This window comes from Benincasa hispida, chromosome 1, assembly GCF_027475165.1.
Source record: "Benincasa hispida cultivar pf3 chromosome 1, pf3_genome.v1.1, whole genome shotgun sequence".
Lineage (NCBI taxonomy): Eukaryota > Viridiplantae > Streptophyta > Magnoliopsida > Cucurbitales > Cucurbitaceae > Benincasa > Benincasa hispida.
In genome coordinates this window covers 52,252,186-52,274,490 of record NC_143478.1, presented here as the reverse complement: position 1 = coordinate 52,274,490, position 22,305 = coordinate 52,252,186, and the positions used below count along the sequence as shown (strand labels likewise).

The following is a 22,305-nucleotide window of genomic DNA, read 5'->3' as shown; positions in this document are numbered from 1 at the left end:
TTTTATGAGATTTTAGTTATTAGTCATGTGTGGTATATAAATTTACATATTTTTAATTAAAAAGAAAAAAAACAAGTTATAATTTGACAATCCAACCCGAATTTTAAGCGTTGGATTAGAACTTTATTTGGGTTTTTTGGATTACCAATCCAATCAATCCGAATTTTCGGGTTGGTCCAAAAAATACCTTCAACTCAATCCAACCCAACACATGTATACCCTTAAGTTTAACGTAGTATACTATTTATTAACGACCAATTTAATAATAAAAAACAATAACAACTAATTTTTAACAAGGATATTTTGGGTAAGCTAATATTGAAATCCCATAAAGTTGAGTCCATTTGACACAACTCTTCAATACAAATATAGTTACAAACTAAAACGAGATTTTAGTTGCTAAGTATTTTCTTATATTAAATTTTTTAAGATCCCTTGCCATAAATACAGCATAAGATTTTATATTTTTTATCGGTTCAACTATGATCATGTTGGAAAAATATATTTATTTTCCATTTGTAATAATATAAAATATGGTGGAAGAGAGAGAGAATTAAATATTTGTCACATGTCTTGTATAAGTGAAATGAAGAAAGAGCCAAATCTGAAATTGGAATCAATCTTTGATACTTGAAAGTTGAAAATATTACAAATATGTGGGGCTTCTAAAAAAAATAATGCTTGTAGAGTCCTTTTAATGCAAACTGTCAACTTCTTGCATTGTGTACTAAATTGAAAAAAAAAAAGCTTAATGCTTTCCAAATCCTTGAACGTGGTTGCATAAGTTGAAATAAAAAGTAATTCTATTCTAATTATATTCATCAGTCTCCATCGAGTGACTGTTTTTGTTGGACAAGCTTTGTTTTTATTTTTGTTTTTTACAAAATAAGGTTTTCATTTTCTTTAAATTGATAGCTTTCTAAGCACTTTCTCAAATATGCAAATAATACAACTTTATTAATTACTATAGTTATTATTTAAAAAATATATATATATGCACCCTAGCCCTTGTTAAAATAAGTTATGTTTTTTGATTTTGATGAAAAATTAATTGGTTGAAATACCATTTTGGTTCCTATACTTTGATGTTTGTTCAATTTTAGTCCTATATATACTTTCTATAAATCTTAAATTTAGTCTCCAACACTAATTTATTATTGATTTTTTAAAAAACTTTTTGATACCCACGAGTATTTGCATGCCCTAGCTACGCGGTCAATCCAAAAAAAGAAGAGTACCTCTTCAAGTTAGGTTATAAAAGCAAACCATAAGGACTTTACAATCCAGGAACAAAACAAAATCTACAAAATGACATTAAACCAACACAATAAAACTAAACGCAATCCCCAAAAAAAAATAAGAAACAATAGAAACACACAAAATCAATAGCAATAAGCAAATGCTCAAAGTAAACCATGACCGGCTGAACTGCCCCGCCATGAGGAGGTCGAGCCTGGACCACATACCAAAGAAAATGCACAAGAACATGGGGAGGTGAAGCATAACCACCATGAAGTTAACAATTCTGCTCCTATAAAATGAAGTGTACCACAATATACCACACCAGTTGTCACATTCTACCACACACCCCTTTTCCGCTATTAATATGACACACGTACCAACCCAATCTCTCATATAACCACCCGGCTATGAGATGAGGACATCAACCACAACACACTACTCCAAACCTCCAACCAAACCAACACTCAAAGAACAAATGATTCTCAACTCATACCCATTCGCTCATAGAAGACAAGCAGCTGAGATACCTATATCCTTCCTATGCAACCAATCACTTTATATTATAGCATATCAAATAATATTAATATTGTTTCTAAAAAATGTAAATAATGAAAAAACTATTTTCTTATCATAGAAAAATAACTATCAATTCTAATATTTTGAGATACTAAGGGTGTGTTTAGACACTTGGAATGGGATTGGTTTGTAATGGAATGGGCTTACAAGCCCATGTTTGGTTGGCTTGTAATCCAGCCTAGTTTGTAATCTAACCCTTTCCCATTTTCCATCGATTGTGTCATCCTATTTCCCACAGTTTTGAAATTAATCCCCAGTTTCACGTCCACTAGCATTAATCATTGTCTCTCTCTTTTCTCATCAGTCTTCTCCTCTTAGAATGCCTCATTTTCTTCAGATCTTCTTCCCCCATCATCTTCTCCTCTCTGAAACCCAAATCTATGTGCATGTTTTTACCATGAATTTTGTTTGATTTACTTCCCCTCTTCTATGAAATCCAGAACTATAGAACCCTGTGTGAAGAGAAAGTAGAAGTTCTCCCTTGTCGCTCCGACGACCAAAAATCACGTCTCTTCCTGTCGTGAAGAGCTTGGTAAAAAGAGATCTTATGAAGATTGGGAGCTTGGTAGGGGATGAAGGACTATAAGGTCCGTAGCGAAAGCAGGGATCGTTCCCAATTTAAAATTTCACAAAATAAAAAATATAGAGAATATTAATATGTATTATACAGAATTTTACAACATGCTTTTAGAGATTAAACAAAGAAGGTAAGTTAGGATTTGGATCATACTTACCCTTGAAGAACCAAAGCCTTCACGATCTCTTCTTCAAAAGGCCACGAGCACTTCTTTTGATCACGAACAAAAACAACAACCAACAATTTGGGCAACACCAAAAGAGACCTCCTTATTCTCCTTATTCTCCTTAGGGGGAGAATAAGAACAAGAGTTGTGAGCTTTGTTCTTAACTTTGGTAAAAGTGAGGGAGAAGAATTCTAGAGAGGATTTTTGGCATAGATCTTCACATACACATTGAAAGTGTCTACGTAAACCACCAGGGATAAGGAAGAAGAAAATCGCATAACTCCCTCTACCTCATCCCATGATTCCTAAGGGAAATTAGGGGAGGGAAGTTATTTTCAATAACTCCCTCCCTTTTAATTTAAATTTAAATTAAAACAAAATTTAATTTAAATAATAAAATATGTTATGTATTATATCAAACATAACACATAACATATAGTTTATATTATATCAAATATAATATAACCTATAGTTTGTAACTCTCTCAATAATCTATGGTATTTGATATAAATCAAATTTATATTAAATACATTTATATGAATCCAATTCTATAGTTAATATTTGAAACATATTCAAATATTTATATCCTCTCAATAAACTTTATATTATAATGTATCACATACATTATATTAATTATATCATATATAATTAATCCCTCAATTAATTTGAAAAATTCAAATTAATCCAAAATTAATTTAATTCTCAATAATCCCAATTGAGCTATAGATGAGACCTTATGAACCTATAGATTGAAGCTCTAATGGTACTTGAATAATTAATTAAACTCCTTTAATTAAATTAATCGACATCCATTAACTGTCAGTTACTCTACTAAAGACCGACAACTACATTTTCTCACGATAGATATATTTATGTGTCCATTGGATATAACCAGTCATAGTGCGATGTGTTGGGGTTGATGTCCTAAATCTCATAGGGTCTTATAGTTTGTAAACATTGTATGAACAAACTCTTATGTGATTAATAATATATTATATTTTATTCACTTTGTCTATAAAAATATGTGATATTTTAGTTGCATTAACCACAAACCAATAAACTAACATCCAAGGTTATCATTGTAACTTAAACATGTATCTAGAGATATATAGGTGGATCATGTTTAAATGATAACCTAAATGGTCTGGATAAGATTGAGTACCTTATCCTGGTGACACTACAAGTATGGCCCGTGTGTTACAATTATTGTAAAGTGCTACAACTAATCTGATCCTGATCATTCATGTATTAGACATGCGAGCAGAGATATTCTACATAAAGGAGTTTGTATAAGACTGAACCACGAAATGTTTAGTCTCATTATATAACACCGTTCATAATAGAGACTTACATTTCATCAAGATGACCATAGATAACATGACCTTAATCCTAAGTGGGTTGTGAACTCCTGCCTATGAGGGTGGTCCTTTGATTTGTATGGGTGAGAGTGGTCAAATCACCGACTCAACAAGTCTACCATTTTGGGGATTCGTCTGATTAGGGAGTTGGGAATACAGCTACACAAAATGGAATTCACTCATTCCCCAAAGCATAGGTAAGTAGATAAATTGCTCCTTTAAGGGTTAATTCCGGATCTTAAATAATGTAGCGCCACACCCTCTCCTGGCCCGAGAGGGGTTTAGTCATAATGGCACTATGATGTATTGTTCATTAGAGGGATCAGTAGTACTTAAGGAGTTAAATGTAATTACAGGGGCAAATCAATAATTTGGCCCAACTGTACTTACGTGTAATTTGTGAAGGGTCATCGTACTGTTGATTGGTTATATCCAATGGACACAGAAATATATTGTAGTGCAAAGAGTACAGTTATCGGTCTTTAGTGGAATGCTCGACAGTTAACGGATGGTAGATAATCTAATTAAAGAGTTTAATTAATTGTTCATGTATCGTTGGAGCTTCAAGCTAAAGGTCCATAAAGTCCCCTTGATAGTGCAAAAGGATTTAGTTGAGAATCAGTTTTTTGGTTAATTTGAATTGTTCAAATTAATAAGAGGAAATAATTATATATGATATAATTAAATTGATTCAATTATATATGATATAATTATTATAATGTATTTGATACATTATAGTTTAATTGGAGGAAATAAATATTTGAATGAGATTCAAATATATTTTCTATGAATGAGATTCATAGTTATTAAATTTAATATAAATATGATTTATATTAAATGCCATAAAATAGAGAAAAGAAACTAAAGTTTATATTGTATTTGATACAATATTAAAACTGTAGGTTATGTGTTATATTTGATATAATATATAGTTTAATATAAATATAATATGATTGATACTTATTTATATTATTTTATTATTTTTAATTATAAATTCCTATTTTCTCTCCAACCATCTTAGTGGTGGTTATTGGGTTTTGTGGCGAAAAGGAATAAAAGAAAAATAAGTTCTCTTCTTCTTCCAACACGGCATAACACTACACGATTGAAGGCTATTGCTATACGATAGAATTTCACAGAAACGTTATATGTTTCTACCTCTTCCTCCTCCAAACTCAAACAAACCCTCCAAACCAAAATAGTTAGAGTCCACCACTTCTGGGTTCTCATCCTAAGAATGCTAAATGTTCATTGTGGTAGTGTCTCCGTTTGGTTCGTGAAGTTCTTGAAAAAGGTCTTCAAGTTTTTGCTGTGTTCGAGGCTCGTGACTATTCGAGGGATTTACACGAAGAAAGGTTCTTCAAAGGTGATATCTTTTGAACCCTTTTTTCCTTGTAAAAAACATGTTGTGCTTTGTTTATTGAATGCATATCTTTTATGTTTACTGTAAATTTAGTTTTCAATAAAAATGGAATTTAGACAATTCGCTTCCGCTCAAGGAGTTGGTTGGATCATTAGTTTGATTCTAACCAATTTGATTACTTTCACGTCTTTCATGTAATGAAAAATTAGTATTGATTTTTGCATTTATTTTTTGGATTATTAAGTTTTTTTTGTTGATTTGGTGGTTGAGGGGATAATTGAATGTCACTTCCATTAATTTTTAAACACTATTCCAACCTTCTTTTACTGTGAGTGGTGGTTGGGTGTTAAGCGCTCTCATTTAACACACTTCTATATATATTTCCCACCTCACTATCTTAATCACACCACCTCTTCAAAGTTTACTCATGTGGTTAAACTATTTAGTCTTTGTAATCCTTTGGTAATAGGGTTGTTTGGTTGGAGGAAAAAGATAGTGAGAATAAGAATGGGTTTACAAAGCCCATGTTTGGTTGGTAGGATTTGTTTATTTATCTTGGAAAAGGCAATTCCTAGGTATCTTTTACCCACACAAATGAAGGAATTGCATACTCATTGAGAAGTGTGGGTTTTCATTTCTTCTTCCGCTTCCTACCACGATTTTCCTTCCTTCCAGCCGTGAAATCATATAGCATTTTGCTACTCAGCGATCGTGTAGCATTTGGTAAGCGATCGTGTAGCATTTGATAAACGATCGTGTAGCATTTGGTAAGCGATCATATAGCATTTGGTAAGCGATCATATAGCATTTGGTAGGTGATCGTATAACATTTTGTTATTCAGCGATCGTGTAGCATTTGGTAAGCGATCGTATAGCATTAGGTATGCGATCGTATAGCATTTTGTTACTCAGCGATCGAGTAGCCGAGCTCAACGATCGTGTAACATTTGGTAAGCAATCATATAGCATTTGGTAGGTAATCGTATAGCATTGGGTAGGCAATCGTATAATATTTTGTTACTCAGCTATCGTGTAGCAGAGCTAAGCAATCGTATAGCCGAGTTCAACGATCGTGTAGCATTTGGTAAGCGATCGTATACATTGGGTAGGCGTTCGTATAGCATTGGGTAGGCGTTCGTATAGCATTTCGTTACTCAGCTATCATGTAGCAGAACTCAGCGATCGTGTAGCAGAGCTAAGCAATCGTATAGTCGAGCTCATCAATTGTGTAGCATTTTGTAAACGATCGTGTAATGGAGGTCAGCAATCGTGTAGATAATTTAAGCGATCGTATAGTATTTTGTAAACGATTGTTTGGACTTGTTTTCACAATCTCAATTTTTTTTTTTTTTAATTCTCGCATACTATTCCCAGACATTGTTTTCCCATGCACAACCAAACATAGTCATCATTGATTCCCAGTAATTTTATTCACAGACATATAATTCCCAGATATCCTTAATTCTTGGGCATTGAGAAAACCTCAATCCAAACGGTCCCTTAAAGGGTAAGTCATCCTCTAATTTCACTCTCATTTTTTTCCATACTTTTCTATATTGTTTCTAATTTTGTAATTTCCTTTTTCATGTGACGGGCCCATTGTAGACTATTTTCAACTTCACTTCTACTATCAAATTAAAGTACCATAGTGAAGGGTTAACCTTTGTAAGGTACGGATGAGAAATTATTTGTAATGTCTTTATGTTCTTATTCTTACTTCATTTTGTGACCATGTAGGTTGGAACATTCGTGTCAAAGCAATATTCTCCTTTCAACATGTAATTAATTTATGCACCGCTTATTTTTCTGTTTGTTGAATATAATACCTATATATAAGTGCATTACCTTTCTTTATCAGGTAGTTTATTCGTTTTTTAATAAATGAAAAATCTAGCATTACATGTTTTCCTTACTCAAACAAAACATGCAATTTTCTTTTCACTTTCTCGTGTTTGATGGTTTTAAAAGAGTTATATGTAGGAAAAAAAAGAGCTAAGTTCTAGAAAGTAGTCTACGATGGCGGAATAAATTTTCTATCATTAGGAAAAAAAACTAACTAATTTTCTCGTCAATCATACATAATTTTATACCATTTATAGAAAAATGAATAAGAACAACCGTCATTAATAAGTTCACTGGACAATTTTAAACGATTTGGTAAGTATCAAAATTTCTCATTAAAAACAAAAAATAAAAAAAATTGGTTAAATGCACCAATTTTTTTTTTTTTTTTTTCTGATTTGGTAAGTTAAAAATTTTCTTTGATTACAAAAAGGCAAAAACATATTTGCTGGCCAAAAGCATGAAAGTATAAATATTTTATCATTTATCCCAAAAAAAAAAAAAAAATGGAAAACAATCTTTAGTGGTAATTTCACTGGACAGTTTTTTTTTTATCAATTTGGTAATCAAAAGAAATTAATAATAAAAAAAAAGTCAACAATAATAATAATATAATAATAAAACAGTCCAAATAATATTAAAAAAAAACAGTCAAATCCAATCCAAACACAATAATCAGAAATACAACAAACTCAACTCTGCATTCCAAACATTGTAATCAAATTTTCTGTAGTCCAGATTTCAAATAGCAAACCTCACGGTAATCTGATTCTCAGTAATTCAAATTACATTCCCACTTTCCAAACACACAACTGGTTTAAATTATTTAATTGATATGATCGAGTCTATTGTCTAGTTATGATTAATTTTAATTACCATCTCAAACTAATGACTTGAACGAACATCTCAAGAAACCAAAAATCAATTTTTAGTTGGCAAAAGCAATAACTAGATTTGTAGTTAGATCCCTATTGTACTAAAAAAAAAATACATGATTGATAGTTTGTTTGAGAGTAATTTGAAAGGATTAAAATCACTTTACAATGTTCAAAATCATTTTGAAACATGCTTCTAACCTTAAAAGCATGTGTGTTTAATTTTATAAATAAGATATTATAAATGTATCAATAGTATATTATATATAAGACATGAGTATATTAAACATCAATCAGTCAATATTTAAAATAAGACATAAGTATATCAACAACAACAGTCAACATTCATTTAGTAGCTTATTTTGAAGTAAAACATGTCTTTCATTGTACAAGCATGATATTTCAGATGTATCAAAAACATATTATATATAAGATTTGAGTGTATTAGACATCAATCATTAAATACTGGAAGTAAGACATAAGTGTATTAAGAGTATTTCTAACATCAATATCCAACATTCCAAGTGTATCAGAAGTATATCTAACAATAAATCAACATTCAGTTAGTAACTTATTTCAAAGTAAAACATATGTGTTTCATTTTATAAGTATGATATTCCAAGTGTATCATATATATAATATCTATTGTATCAGACATTAATCAGTAAATATATGAAGTTAGATTATCGATTGTACATGAATATATCTACTGTATCAAGTAAAACAAAAGCTATCATGCATCAATCAACAAACATATTAAAAGTTTAGGTATTTCAAATGGTTATCAAACTATTATCAAAGATGATATTAAAATTTCAAGTATATCCAAAGCTATTAGCCATCAATTAACTTTCATTTTCTGATGGTGGATTGAGAGGAAAAGGAGAATGGAGAGAAATCAATTATTTAAGAATTATTTTAATTATGCAAATAACACATGGTTGCTGCAATTTTGTTGACTTTATTTGGATGGTCTACGAATGTTCAAAAAATTTGATGATCCGAAAAAACTGATCAATCCATGCAGTTTGAGTTGTGTTAACAATACACTTGGGTTGGATTGGATTCAAATAAATGAAAATTTTATGGGTTACATTGGTTCCTGGATTCATCTAAAATAATCTAAACCAATCCGAACTTATTATAACTTTAAAATGTATTTTTTTATTTATGATACAAATATGTATACATATATTTATTTATTTTCATTATTTCTATGAATAATTTATTCTCTAACAACTCTTAAAAATAGTTATTTAACACCTTGAAAAGAAATTTTTCATATATAAATTGAAATTGAGTTTGTAGATCTTAATTCCATATATAAAATAATTAAATCAAAATTTTACATATTAACATTTTACTTCATTTTAAAATAAAAATTTAAATAAATGATCCGAGTAACCCGAACCAATCCAATCTAAAAAGTTCTCCAACCCAAACCACGAACAAACTTATTTATTTATTTATTGCTATACCTGCCCATTATAAAAATTTATCATACGCATGCAATTTTCAATATATAGCCACTCTTGTAACTGCCTCTTTATTTTATTTAATTTATTATTTTATCATATAATTAATTAATTATTAATTAACTATATTTAATCCATTGTTATGGTTGATGAAAGAATGTGGGGTTACATTTTTCCAAGACTACTATGGATATTTAATTTAAACCATTATCGTCCACAAAATTAAGCAACGACCATGTCAATGATTGAGATTTAAGCTACAGAAAAGATATCGTTTTGGTCTCTGAATTTTGTATTTGGTCCTTAAAATTTTAACTTGACGATTTTAATCGGGAGTTTTAAGATTATGTTTAAAAGATCTATAAATTAATAGAACCACTAAATTTAAATATAAAATTAACTAAATGGGTGATGTGACAGAACAAGTATTTTTTTAAAAAAATTTCTCCTCTCTCTCCCCTTTTTTATCTCCTTGTTCTTCTTTCTCACCTCTCCAAGATCCACAAATCTATGCTCTACGAAAAATTTAAAAAAATAAAAAAAAATTGAATCTCCATAAGTGGATCTCACCTCGCTATTGTAGAAGATGAATAGTAGGGGGAAGACTTATTTTATATTAGTCTTCTTGTTAAAAAAAACTTTATCATACATGAAAAAAATAGAAAATACTTCATTCATGGAAATGGAGCAAAATCAATATCCAAATACAAAATTTGGTAACCCTCCAATGCCCAAGCATCACACGGCAATCGACGATACACTCCACAAATTGTTGAAGTTAGATGCAATTAGTGGAAACAAACAGAATCATTAAGCACTCTAATTCATCAATTTTAGGAACTAAGAAAGCATGTTCATAGAACTTAAAATAGGGTTTGATGATTAACCTTTGAAGACCTTCTTCAATCCACGAATTTAGCTTGAATTTCCACAACAATTTCTTGTAGACCACCACTTGATCTTCCCTACTATTCTCTAGGACCTTAGATTGAAGAGATTTTGAAGAAGAAGTCACTGATTTTTCTACTGAAGTTGAAGAATACTTATTCAACAAAAACTCACCAGAATTTTCTTTGCTTGTCACTTCCTCTCAGTTGAATCAACTGAGTTTTATTCAACCTTATTAGTGCAATCAAATTGCACAACAAATTGACACCAAATCTACATCAAGTAAGTGGAAATTGAGGTGGAATGATGAGTGTCAAAAGATGGAGAAACCCACTTAGGGTATTTTTCTCATTTTCAAATTTAGAAAACAATTTTAATTTAAATCTCTAGAATTTAAATTAAATCAAATTTTGATTTTATAATTTTGATTTTTTTCCAATAAAATTAATTCAAATAATTAGTTTTAAATAAAATTTAATTAGTCAATTAAACAATTTAATTCATTAATATAATTTAACATCTAATATTAAATTATTTACACCATCAATTCCACAAACATGAATCCCCATTCATGTAATTTTAATATTCAAATCATATTCAAATATTATCCAATTCTCCAATTTCATTTAATTCATCAATTAAACGTGTAATTATGATATATATAATTATTGATTCTCTCAATTTAAATTTGAACACTTCAAATTTACTCATCACTTTATTCTAAGATTTAATCCGTTTGTGAGCTAGTAGAGATCTAATGGACCGACAGATCATGGGCTTCAACGATCTGGGGTTAACCGGCTAAACTCTTTAACGTAATTAACCAACATTCATTAACTATCAGGTCCACTAAAGCCTACAATTGCACTCCTCTCACTATAGATTGTATAGATATATTAATAAGTCAACCCTTCACAGGTTGTTCGTAATAACAGCTAGGTCAAAAAGTTGTTTGACCCCCGAGATTACATCTTGTTCCTTATGTCCCACTGATCCTCTGATGAACAATTGGTTTGTGATCCAATCAATAAACCGAGTCCCTCTCGAGTCAATGAAAGGATGAGGCCCATTGTTCAAGACCTGGAGTCAGCACTTAAGGGAACAACCTCTCTACAATCCCTAAAAGTAGGTAGGAGTGATTTCTGTCTTGCACCCTATGTCTCCAACTATCGACCCAGTCTTACCCCTGAAATGGGAGACTTATTAAGCCAGCGTTGTTGAGCCAACCCTTACCCATGCCATGCAAATCTAAGGATAATCCTGAATAAACAAGAGTTCATAGTTAACTCAGGATTAAGGTCAAGATATCTAGGTCATCGCTTTGAAGTAGCCAGTCTTTAACAGTAAACAACGTTATAAAGTAAGAGTGATTTTTCTTGTTGGTCCAATCTTATACAAACTCTTTGCATAGGACGTTCCCACTCACATGTCTCCACATGAACAAATCAAGGATCACTTCGTTTGTATTACTTTACAACAATTGTAATATCTATAAAGTGAATCGTATCTGATAGTGTCCCCTGAATAAGGTACCCAACCTTATCCGTATACTATAGACCGTTTTGGCTATTTACTCGAACTTAACTTGATCCACTCTTATGTCTCCATATAAAGTTCAAGTACTCATGTAATAGCCATGAATCTTAGTTTATTGGATTTAGGTTGTTTCTAAAACGAAATGAGCAATTCAAATATTCAATAACGACTTTATTGAATCAAACTTCAATAACATTTTTATTGATTAACAGAAGAAGTTTCTTGTTTATAAACCACGAGTTTTTAGGACACAAATCTCTCCTCTTTTTAATTTTTCCAGCTACCTTAGCAAGTCTAAGATCAACCATCTTAACATATATTCCCAAGAAATCAATACATTTGAAAGCTTGAATTTAATCTGATCAGTTTAGGGTAAATTCTTAGCCCTACACGTATGGACACATTACCTTGGAATAGTGGTCCGTTTTTAGTCAAGTTTTCCACCTACCAATCTTGTGGATCATCTCAGCTTTCTCAGCCGACTGTTCTTAGTCCGAAATAAGAAGAAACCCAACATTCTTTTTCAACTTTAAATTTGTATATCCAAAAAATACAAATTTTACTAAAATTGGTTGAACTTTTAAACTGAATGATGGAGAGGAGAGTGAAGAATAAAATTTTGAGTAACTATAAATGTGGAAAGAGAAAAGAGTTTCAAAAGTTGGATCTAATTGAAACATTTATGACCTTTCATATGCAAAGTTATGCAAAAGAATTGGGCTATTTTTCAAAATTGAAAATTGGAAAGAGCTATTTTTATGAATTTTACGTTGACAAATTGAGGAGGGCCTAAAAGGAAGCAATAAAGGTGCGTCACAGCGTAGAAAAGCTGTATCTTCCATTTTCCAATTCCGGCATTGCCGACCATTCCCGGAGGCAGCGGCCACCACACAGCCGACCTCTAATGTCTGAGCTCAAATAAATTGGCCAATGCCCAGTTTCCAACAAACACTTTCTGCCCCACTCTCTATTTCCACTTTCCGCCACCGCCCCCGCCATTTACCGGCCACCCCACATCCTCTTTAACTTCAACTCCCTCTTTTCACTCTCTCACCTTTCACGCCTCTCATTCATCATTGGACCGGGATTGGGTTCTCTTTCTTCTTCATGGCCGCCACCGGAGCTTGTGTTTTCCATGGCTCTCTCTTTTCACCTCTCCGGCGTCATAGGACCTCCTCCATTGGAACTTTCAAATCTGCTCCGATTGCGATCCCTAATGCTCCGCGACTTGCTGTCTCTACTACTTCCATGGACCGAGTTGCTTCCTCATCCTTGCCGGAGACTACTTCAACCTCCTCGGTGACTGATTTGTTTGGTAATGCCCGGTTTGACAAGACTTACGAAAATGCTACAACCGCGATTGTTGGAGTTGGTGGTGCTGAAAACGGAACTCGGTTCAACTCGGAGGTCCGCTGGAGCTTGAAGGACTATTTCGAACAATCAGTTGAATTGATTAGATCGGACAGTGGGCCTCCTCGCTGGTTCTCGCCGCTGGAGTCCGGTTCTCGGATGGATAATTCTCCATTGCTTCTGTTCTTGCCTGGTTGGTTTTCTTCTTCTGTTTGGATCGTTTGCTACTTTGTAATTTCTATTGGCTTTTTGTCTCGCCCGCTAAATCCATCCACTGGTCATCTTTTATAAGGCTATTCTGCGAAAATTTGAAATCGAAACCAGCGCATCACTAATTTCATCCTCATTGACTCTGTATAACGCCCCTGTATTTCCTTTTCCGGGTTCTTCTGGCCTTTTCCAATTCAACGTGTGTGCATCTTCGCCTTCCTTTATATAATTGCTATGATTATCGTTTGATCGTTTTTTGATTTGAACCTGTAGGTATTGATGGGGTTGGACTTGGACTTATCAAGCATCACGAGAGACTGGGGAAGTATGTATCACCTCGTAATTGTGTGCGAAATGATTTACAATTGTTCTTTTTCTTGTCTTTCACTTTGATCAAAATTGGATTTGATTTTACAAATTGAAGGAAACGTGTAGTAACGGCTGACTTTACAATGATTTGTATTTGCCTTCATTCAAGGATTTTCGACGTATGGTGCTTGCATATTCCGGTCAGGGATCGAACACCATTTACAGGTCATTATCAGCAAGCTTACTTTGTAATGAGTTTTTGGGTCGTCCTTATAAATGTATAAGAAGGGTTTTTCTTTTTTGTCCTGACAAAATTACAAGTGGGGTAGGAGAATTTGAGTACATGACTATCTAAATTTAGTTTACTTTACTAGTTCAGACTACAATGGTTCTTAGCGGGTAATGGATCTATCTATTAAAAGAAAAAAAAATCATCATCAGTTTTCGGCAATGATGAATCTAATTGAGGTGACTCAACTAAAGTAGATTTAGATTAAAAATCTGTATTGGTTATACTGAGTTGTTAGCTGTCATGAAAAGCGAGACTGAGCTGTTGATTCTGCAACATTGGCGGATTAAAACATCATGGAGTCTCTGAATTATTTAACTCAATGCAGAATTGCTGAAGTTGGTTGAAAAAACAGTAAAAGATGAGCATCGTCATTCACCAAAGAAACCAATATATCTTGCTGGAGAATCCTTGGGAGCATGTCTTGCTCTGTCTGTTGCTGCTCGCAATCCACATATCGATATTGTATTGATTTTGTCTAATCCAGGTAAGCTAAAATTTGCGAGATGATTACTAAATTTGATACCCAACAGACCAAAAATAAACAGAGTTTTTAAATTGAACTGCACAATATTTTGTAATTTTGTGATGTGATGCATGGGAAGGGATACATGGAAGATCAAGATGCTACCAATTTATTTTTCCTTTTTGGGATGAGATTTTTCTCTTTTAAATCTGCGTTTGGTGGGATTTGATGTATGATAAAAATTAACATATTTTTATTCAATATGTGAACCTTTCAGACTTCAGTTAATATTTTGTGTAATTTATGTGTGTAATCTCTTCTCTGCTGAATATTTCTTTTTGTACTTCCCCCTGGCAGCTACTTCTTTCAGCAAGTCACCACTACAACCTGTAATAACTCTGTTGGAATTCATGCCAGAATCATTGCAAGTTAGCCTTCCTTACATACTGAATTTACCGAAAGGTTTTCTTTCCTTGTGATTCACGTTTTATTTTATGTACTTATTGGTTGAAATGCATACTTCATTTCCACTAGGTAAGCTCTCTCTCTCTCTCTCTCTCTTTTGAATGATCATTAGTTGGGGTTTGGACGGGCAAATTGATTCGCTGAAAATTCTTTTCGTGAAACTGATTAAAAAAATTATTGTTAAAGAATAAATTAAAAAGATTAAACTTAATATATAATATTTAATTATTGTACATCTTTGGATATTTCATTCATCAATGAAACCGTTTTTTATTAAATAATAATAATAATAATTTCAGTACAAGATTTCAAGTTCAAAACCCTCGAATGCAGCTTTTGGACCTGAAAATGGTTATGCTCTTAAGGATCATGTTTAATAATTGGTATTTCATATCATCTTTTACTTTATAAAATAAGTGTTGGCAACATAATTCTTAGGTGATACTTCTAGGCTGCCATTGGCTAGTGTGGGAGACATATTGCAACGAATAGTCGGCGAATTATCACAGGATCTTGCTGCTCTATCTACTCACCTCTCTGTAAGAAGAACTCTATAACAACCTGTGTACTCAAAATTTAAATATGATAAAAGATTGTTTCTCAACATAATATCTCCATGAAAACGTACGAAAAATATTGTGTAGCTGGATTTTGTTAACAACAATGCACACGCTAATGATCGATGTTACAGGTTCTTGCTGATATTTTACCTGTAGAAACACTCATCTGGAAGTTGAAAATGCTTAAATCTGCTTCAGCTGATTCCAACTCACGGCTCCATGCCGTAAAAGCTCAGACTCTGATACTCTGCAGGTCTATATCTCAAGTCAAAATCCTTTTATTCTAAGAATAATGAAGGGAGTTTTTCTATATATTTTTCCTAGCTTCTATGCAGTCTCCCCCTACTTAAATTGTTCCACCCAGAGCAGAAAACCAGCGCAAGATTGGTTATTTCTTTCCATTCTGTTGTTTAGCCATCCTTGCTTCACAAATTGTTTATGTACGATAATGAATTTCAATTCTTGTATCAATTATCATCTTAGAGATTAACACTGTGGAAGGAAGATAGTTAGCCGCAGTATTGATGGAGTTTTGGATGAGAAATCAATCAACAGTGTACTTTGTCTTTTGAAGATAATAGAATTAAGAACATGCCTTTCTACAAGAAGTTTTTATCTGATATCCCTAAGCTCATCGACCCTCACAATAATATGTGTTTCTTCAGATATGGTCGACACTAATATTAGTATAATCAAGCATCATCCTTAGCCTCTGAACAATCTGTAGTGGAAAGATGGTCATTATATATCTTGTAGTCATGTTTAGGAGCAAGCATCCATGCCGATGCTTGCAGTTATGCATTGCATTCTTTGTCTAAGATTTATAATTGTTTGTGATCATGGATTATTTTGTTTTTACAGTGGCAGAGATCAATTGCTACCCAGTATGGAGGAAGGTGAAAGACTTCGTCAGTTTTTGCCGAAATGTGAGATTAGAAGATTTTCCATCAATGGTCATTTTCTTTTCTTGGTAGGAGATCATTTCCCTTTTGTGGAATAAATGTTAAGTTTCTCAGCTTTAGATTATTTTTTCTTTTTTATCTTCCTAACTAAAAAGCAATCAAAGTCGGTAAAGGTCTATCCAAACAAAGGTGATTGCATATAAGAACAGTGGAGGGGAAAAGAAACTGTATCTGTTTCATGTAGGGGGAGGAAATAGATAAAAGAAAAGCGTGTTCTTTTTTTCTTCTTCTTCCAAACGCAGCTGGTTCCATTTCATTAAGGTCGTTATCAACTTTGTTTTGCTAATAGTAAGTGAAATGTCGGGAGTTCACTGAAATTAATAAATAACATAACATAACATAATTCTGCTAGTGAATGCATGGCAGGAGGATGGTCTTGATTTGGCTGCTACAATCAGGGGTGCCAGTTTCTATCGTCGTTCGCAGCACCTGGATTATGTTTCAGATTTCATCCCACCATCGCCTGCTGAATTCAGAAAAATATTTGAGGACTTTAGGTAGCAACACTTTGGCACAAACATCTAAAAATATTTTTCTGTCACTTGTTTTCTACTCTTTGTTAACGATGAGAGAGCCAGTATATTGATATACTTTATTCGGAATCTCTATTCATTTACGTTTTGTCAGTATTTAATTTATGACGATTTTAGTGACAACTCTTATATAAACAAGTTTGGTTTTTCTGTAGATTTGTTAATTTTGCAACTAGTCCGGTGCTGTTTTCAACTCTAGAAGATGGAAAAATTGTAAGGGGACTCGCAGGTATTCCTGAAGAAGGTCCTGTCCTGTTGGTTGGGTATCATATGCTATTGGGACTCGAATTGGCTCCCATGGTAGGCCAGTTCTTCGAAGAAAAGAACATAATTTTACGAGGGATGGCACATCCTATGATGTTTATCAAAACGAAGGAAGGACGTTTACCCGACTTAGCATCCTATGATTCATTTAGAATGATGGGGGCGGTTCCTGTAACTGCCAAGAACTTCTATAAACTTCTTTCTTCAAAGGCACACGTCTTATTATATCCCGGAGGCATGCGCGAAGCTCTACATCGAAAGGTAAGTTGACTGACAAATTGAAGGCATTAGTTTGCTCTATCAAGTCCCATCACTAGCATGAAATTTGATTAGATTACCTTCTCTATAGTTGACACGAATTTAACTCTCATAATAAGTTCAACACAAAACATTCAGTTTATTTTTATATATTAGCGAAATCTCTAAGCAGAACTGGGATTTATGCAAAAAGGCAATACACGTCTTTTCTAATGGTTTTTCCTACAAATACCAAGTTGTCGACTACGAAGGATGGGAGCTAAAAACCCTCTGTTTTTTCTACTCTCTTTCTATACAGGGTGAAGAGTATAAGCTATTCTGGCCTGAACAATCAGAGTTTATTCGGATGGCTGCTCGGTTTGGAGCCAAAATTGTACCTTTTGGAGTTGTGGGGGAAGATGATATTAGTGAGGTACGCTTCCCCTTCCCCCATAACCTTCCATTTCATTTCTGGCTATTGCTCTGTTATATTCTCTTTTGGAAAACTAATTTCATTTGTCATCAGATGGTTTTTGATTATGAAGACCAGATGAAAATTCCGCTCTTTAAAAAACAAATAGAGGAACTAACCAGTGAAGCCGTGAGACTGAGGTTCTTTTTCTTTGCGTGATAAAAACACTTTTATCACTTCTCTTGCTTGAATATCTTTCTGAATGATCCCTGTTTTGGCAGGGCTGACATGAATGGTGAGGTTGCAAACCAAGATGTCCACTTCCCTGGAATTCTCCCTAAACTTCCGGGAAGATTTTATTATTACTTTGGAAAACCATTCGAAACCAAAGGTACGTTTACTAAAAGAATTTGTATTCTTCTAATGGTTTGCTTGGGTAACTTGTGATATAAACTTCAATTGTTATATATATAAAGGGCGGAAAGAGGAACTGCGCGACAGAGAAAACGCCCACAAACTATATCTTCAAGTAAAGGGTGAGGTAGAGAACTGCCTTGCATACTTAACAAATAAAAGAGAAGACGATCCTTACCGACATTTATGGCCTCGTCTAGCTTATCAAGCTAAGCATGGTTTTACATCTGAAATTCCTACTTTTGAGATCTGATTGATTGTTCCTCCATAGCATGAGAAACCAGCCAGAATTCTCTTAGATTTGTTTGTTAGGCCATTGGCCACAAGCATGTTGGTGAAAAGCTGACCCTGGTGGCCAATTTGGTGCTTCTCATAAGTTATAGGATTACCTTCTTTTCAGGTAAAAACTAACCCATGTCTATTGTTTGTTATGAATTTTCCATATAATGTCAATTTGTGGTTGTAAATTTTATTCATATGCTAAGGAAAAGAAACAGGCCTTTAATGTGGAGACCTATTCATGATCCCTCCTTGCTTGTATTGCAAAATAATCAGATATATATCAATGATTCTATCTCAGTTTTTTATATATGAAAATAAAAAAGAATTGATATGTTGGGATGGCTAGAAAAACGTTTCAACTTTTCATCACCTTTCATAACTCGAAAGTTCTTTGTAAAGAATAGATACTACTTCCATTAATTGTCAATCACATCAGTATCCATGAGAATGATGTCAAGTTTATTGATACAAAAGATTTTTTTTAAAGAAAAAAAGGTCTAGTGTACTAAACATAGAATGTAGGTACTAGGTGAATACTAGAAAATTTTCTAAATCTTTTCTAAATCTTTCCTATTATGTCTCATAGACAGCCTTGAAGTAGTTGACTACTTGTGCTACTGTATTGACTGTGGATTTTCCACGATGAATTTTGAGAATTTATATATATATATATATATATAATTATAGCTGAACAAATTTAAGTTTGAAACGATTTAGTCTTTATCCTAACAAAAGTATTACTAAAATTTAATGTACATAATTTCCAAAATATGTTAATCAACAAATTAATTATGAATCAAATATGTTTACCATCACATGATTAAAAAACAAACACTTAATGAGATTTTTTTTAAATTAAATACTATTATAATTTTGAAGTATAAGAATTAAATTGTTTTATGCTAAAATTCAAGTTATTAAATTATTACAAATTAAAGTTCATGTACTCTATATTACTTTCGAGAAAGTTAGGATCATGTTCTTATTTTTTTATTTTTTTTTCTTGTTTCTTGTTTTCTAATTTTTAAAAACTAGAAATAGGAATATGTTTGACAACTATTTTCATTTTTTGTTTCGTAGAAAAAAAAAACATAAACTTGTATGATAATTTCTTGTTTCTTGTATTTTTTTTTCCTTACATTTTCTCTTATTTTACTGTTTAAATATAATTTAATTATATAAAATAAAAAATAGATAACATGCATAAATAGGTATAAAAAATAATTATAATACATAATTTACATTATCAAACATACGTGAGCCTCGCTAAAATTTTATCTGCAATATTATCTCACTCAAGTTATTCATCTTAAATGTTGACTCAAATCCAACTAAATTATATTATTATATAAATGTCGTGGTTGTAAAATATTAGAATGAACTAAATGAATGTCTCAGTAAATAAAATTTATAAATTATAAAATCTAATTGGTTTTGAAGGTATTAAAAATAAGAAATAATAATTTAGAAAAAATGAATTTAAAATAATATATAGACATGTCTTGTAAATTTTTAAAAAATTAAAAAATATTTAAATATACATATTAAAATTTTAAAATATAAATACTGAAAATTTTAAAATTGAAAATTAAGTTAACATATAAATATAAAATATAATAAATAAAAATCAAAGAAAGTAAGAAATATAAAAGATAATATAGAAAAGAAAACAAGTGTAGAAGAAAGAAACAAATATAAAATTTTAAAAATAATAATAAAATAAAATAAATGATTGACCTAGTGTAATCAAACCCAGGATGCACACCTACTTACCAGTGAGCCACGATTAATTTTTGTTACATTTAAGGACGAATATAAATAAAATAGAACTGAAATAGGTTGTGGTTTCTCAAATTTGGTCCCATTTTTAACGACGTTTCTCAAATTCTATAAACAATAAATAGAAATGGTTATTAAACAAGTCAGTTTCTTAAAAAAATGAAAAACAAAAATAGGAAATATGAAACGGAAACGTAATTAAACGAACCTTACTGGCCAAAAGTGATTTTTAACTCAAAGTAAATAAATAAAGACGTAATTGGAAATGACAACTTCTTGTGAAAATTGAAAACTCATTTAGAAGAAATATCTTTATTTTTCGAGGAAGAGGAGGAGAAGGAGAAGGAGAAGAAGTATCTTTACGCCACATGAAGATGGCTTTTAAACTTCTCATGAATGCAAAATAAAAAATAATAAAAAAAAAAAACAAACAAAGAAAAGTTTAATAACGTATATACAAACTCATCTTATTTTGTTTAGACAACCAATGTATAAGACTTCGTTAAAGTGGCTGTTTGGGGATAGTAAATGAATGACATACAATCTAAAATCCATATTTGGATTAAACGTTTTGAGCCCGATTTGTAATATGAAACTCATTTCATTCTCACAATTTTTATCTTAATCCTTCACTATTTACACGCTTTATGATCTCACTTCCACTTCACTTTAACTCATGCATTCCAACACTTTTCTAATTTCCAGTAATCTGATTACATTCCAGTTTTTCAAATAACCCTAAGCATCTTAATTATTAAGTTATGTTGAGTTTAAAAATGAATTTCAAACACCTTTCCACTAAATTAATCTATTTACAAACTAAACTAAAGATAATATAAGATTTGAATTGTTGGGAAGTGAAGAGTGTGAAGGTGTAAATGAGTGATTAGTCCCATTTTGGAATGAAAAGTGTTTCATTATTTTGAATATTATGACATAAAATCTTTGAATCCAAAACTGGTATCTTTGTTAATGTTTTTATCTAAGTCTAACCATGACTATGGTACTAAGTCACACCAAATGATTGACAAGATTCCTTCATATGATTTCCCCTCCCAATTTCCACTTTCTCTCCACTAAAATTCAAAATAAAAATAATAATAATAAAAACGACTCAATATTTTTTTTTTTTTCTTTTGAGTTCAATACTATAAAGAGAGAGATTCGATTTAAACTTTAACATCCTTATCAAGAGTAGGTTAAACTTCGATTAATATTTTCAATACTAGAGATATCAAAAATAATGTAAAGACTAAAATCACACACTTCAATGAATAAAGTTGATGGAATAGAAACTACAAAACATATGAAAAAGAAAATGAAAAACCCATTAAAAATGTAGAACATAAAAAATAAATAAATAAATAAATAAATAAAAAGGCATTAAAAATATAAAGAGAAAAATTGAAAAATATAGCATTCGATTTTCCATAGTGAGATCTTGTAATATATGATTTCTCATATACAAAATTTGTTCGAACAGTTTTCTCAACCTCGACAACCAAACAAAAACCGACACGTGGCTTTCATATTCACATCTACTCCCACAAAAAAAAAAAAAAAAAAGCGGAAAACAAAAAAGAAACGAAACGAAACGGACTCCGGTCCGCCGCCGTGGGATTCCAGTACCGCAAAAACAAAAACAAACAGCCACCGGAGAATCGTAGATTTATAAGCGAAGAGTGAGATCGATGGTTACATGTTCAAGGGAAGTATCGGTGTTCGGAGAGAGAGCATCGGGCGAGGCGTTGGTGGTGGTGTTAGCACGGAAATGATTCTGATGAAACCAATGGTCGTCGAGAAAAGCAGCTGGAGTGGGAGGTGGTGGATAGTGCGGCGGAAGATGATGATGATGATGAGTGATGGTCGGCGGGG

General features: G+C 32.1%; 1 protein-coding gene and 1 long non-coding RNA gene across 3 annotated transcripts; both read left to right on the top strand.

Moving 5' to 3' along the window:
* The first annotated feature begins 5,685 nt into the window (after positions 1-5,685).
* On the top strand, positions 5,686-7,223 carry LOC150038532 (uncharacterized). The gene is made up of 4 exons (XR_016524872.1): positions 5,686-6,541; positions 6,720-6,789; positions 6,888-6,952; positions 7,020-7,223. It is a non-coding gene; the product is annotated as an uncharacterized LOC150038532 (long non-coding RNA).
* A 5,427-nt stretch (positions 7,224-12,650) lies between these two features.
* LOC120069688 (phytyl ester synthase 2, chloroplastic-like) lies at positions 12,651-19,002 on the top strand. Of its 2 annotated transcripts, XM_039021469.2 has the most exons (14): positions 12,651-13,441; positions 13,732-13,783; positions 13,937-13,992; positions 14,385-14,543; positions 14,880-14,984; positions 15,426-15,526; positions 15,679-15,800; positions 16,409-16,517; positions 16,876-17,006; positions 17,198-17,567; positions 17,863-17,976; positions 18,070-18,155; positions 18,237-18,346; positions 18,432-19,002. In XM_039021469.2, exons 1-14 carry the CDS (start codon positions 13,006-13,008, stop codon positions 18,620-18,622), a joined length of 2,142 nt encoding a protein of 713 aa, XP_038877397.1. In that variant the 5' UTR covers positions 12,651-13,005; the 3' UTR covers positions 18,623-19,002. The 2 variants fall into 2 exon arrangements, with proteins under 2 accessions (XP_038877397.1, XP_038877396.1); XM_039021468.2 differs by having other exon boundaries at positions 12,679-13,441; positions 17,863-18,155.
* The last annotated feature ends 3,303 nt before the right edge of the window (positions 19,003-22,305 follow it).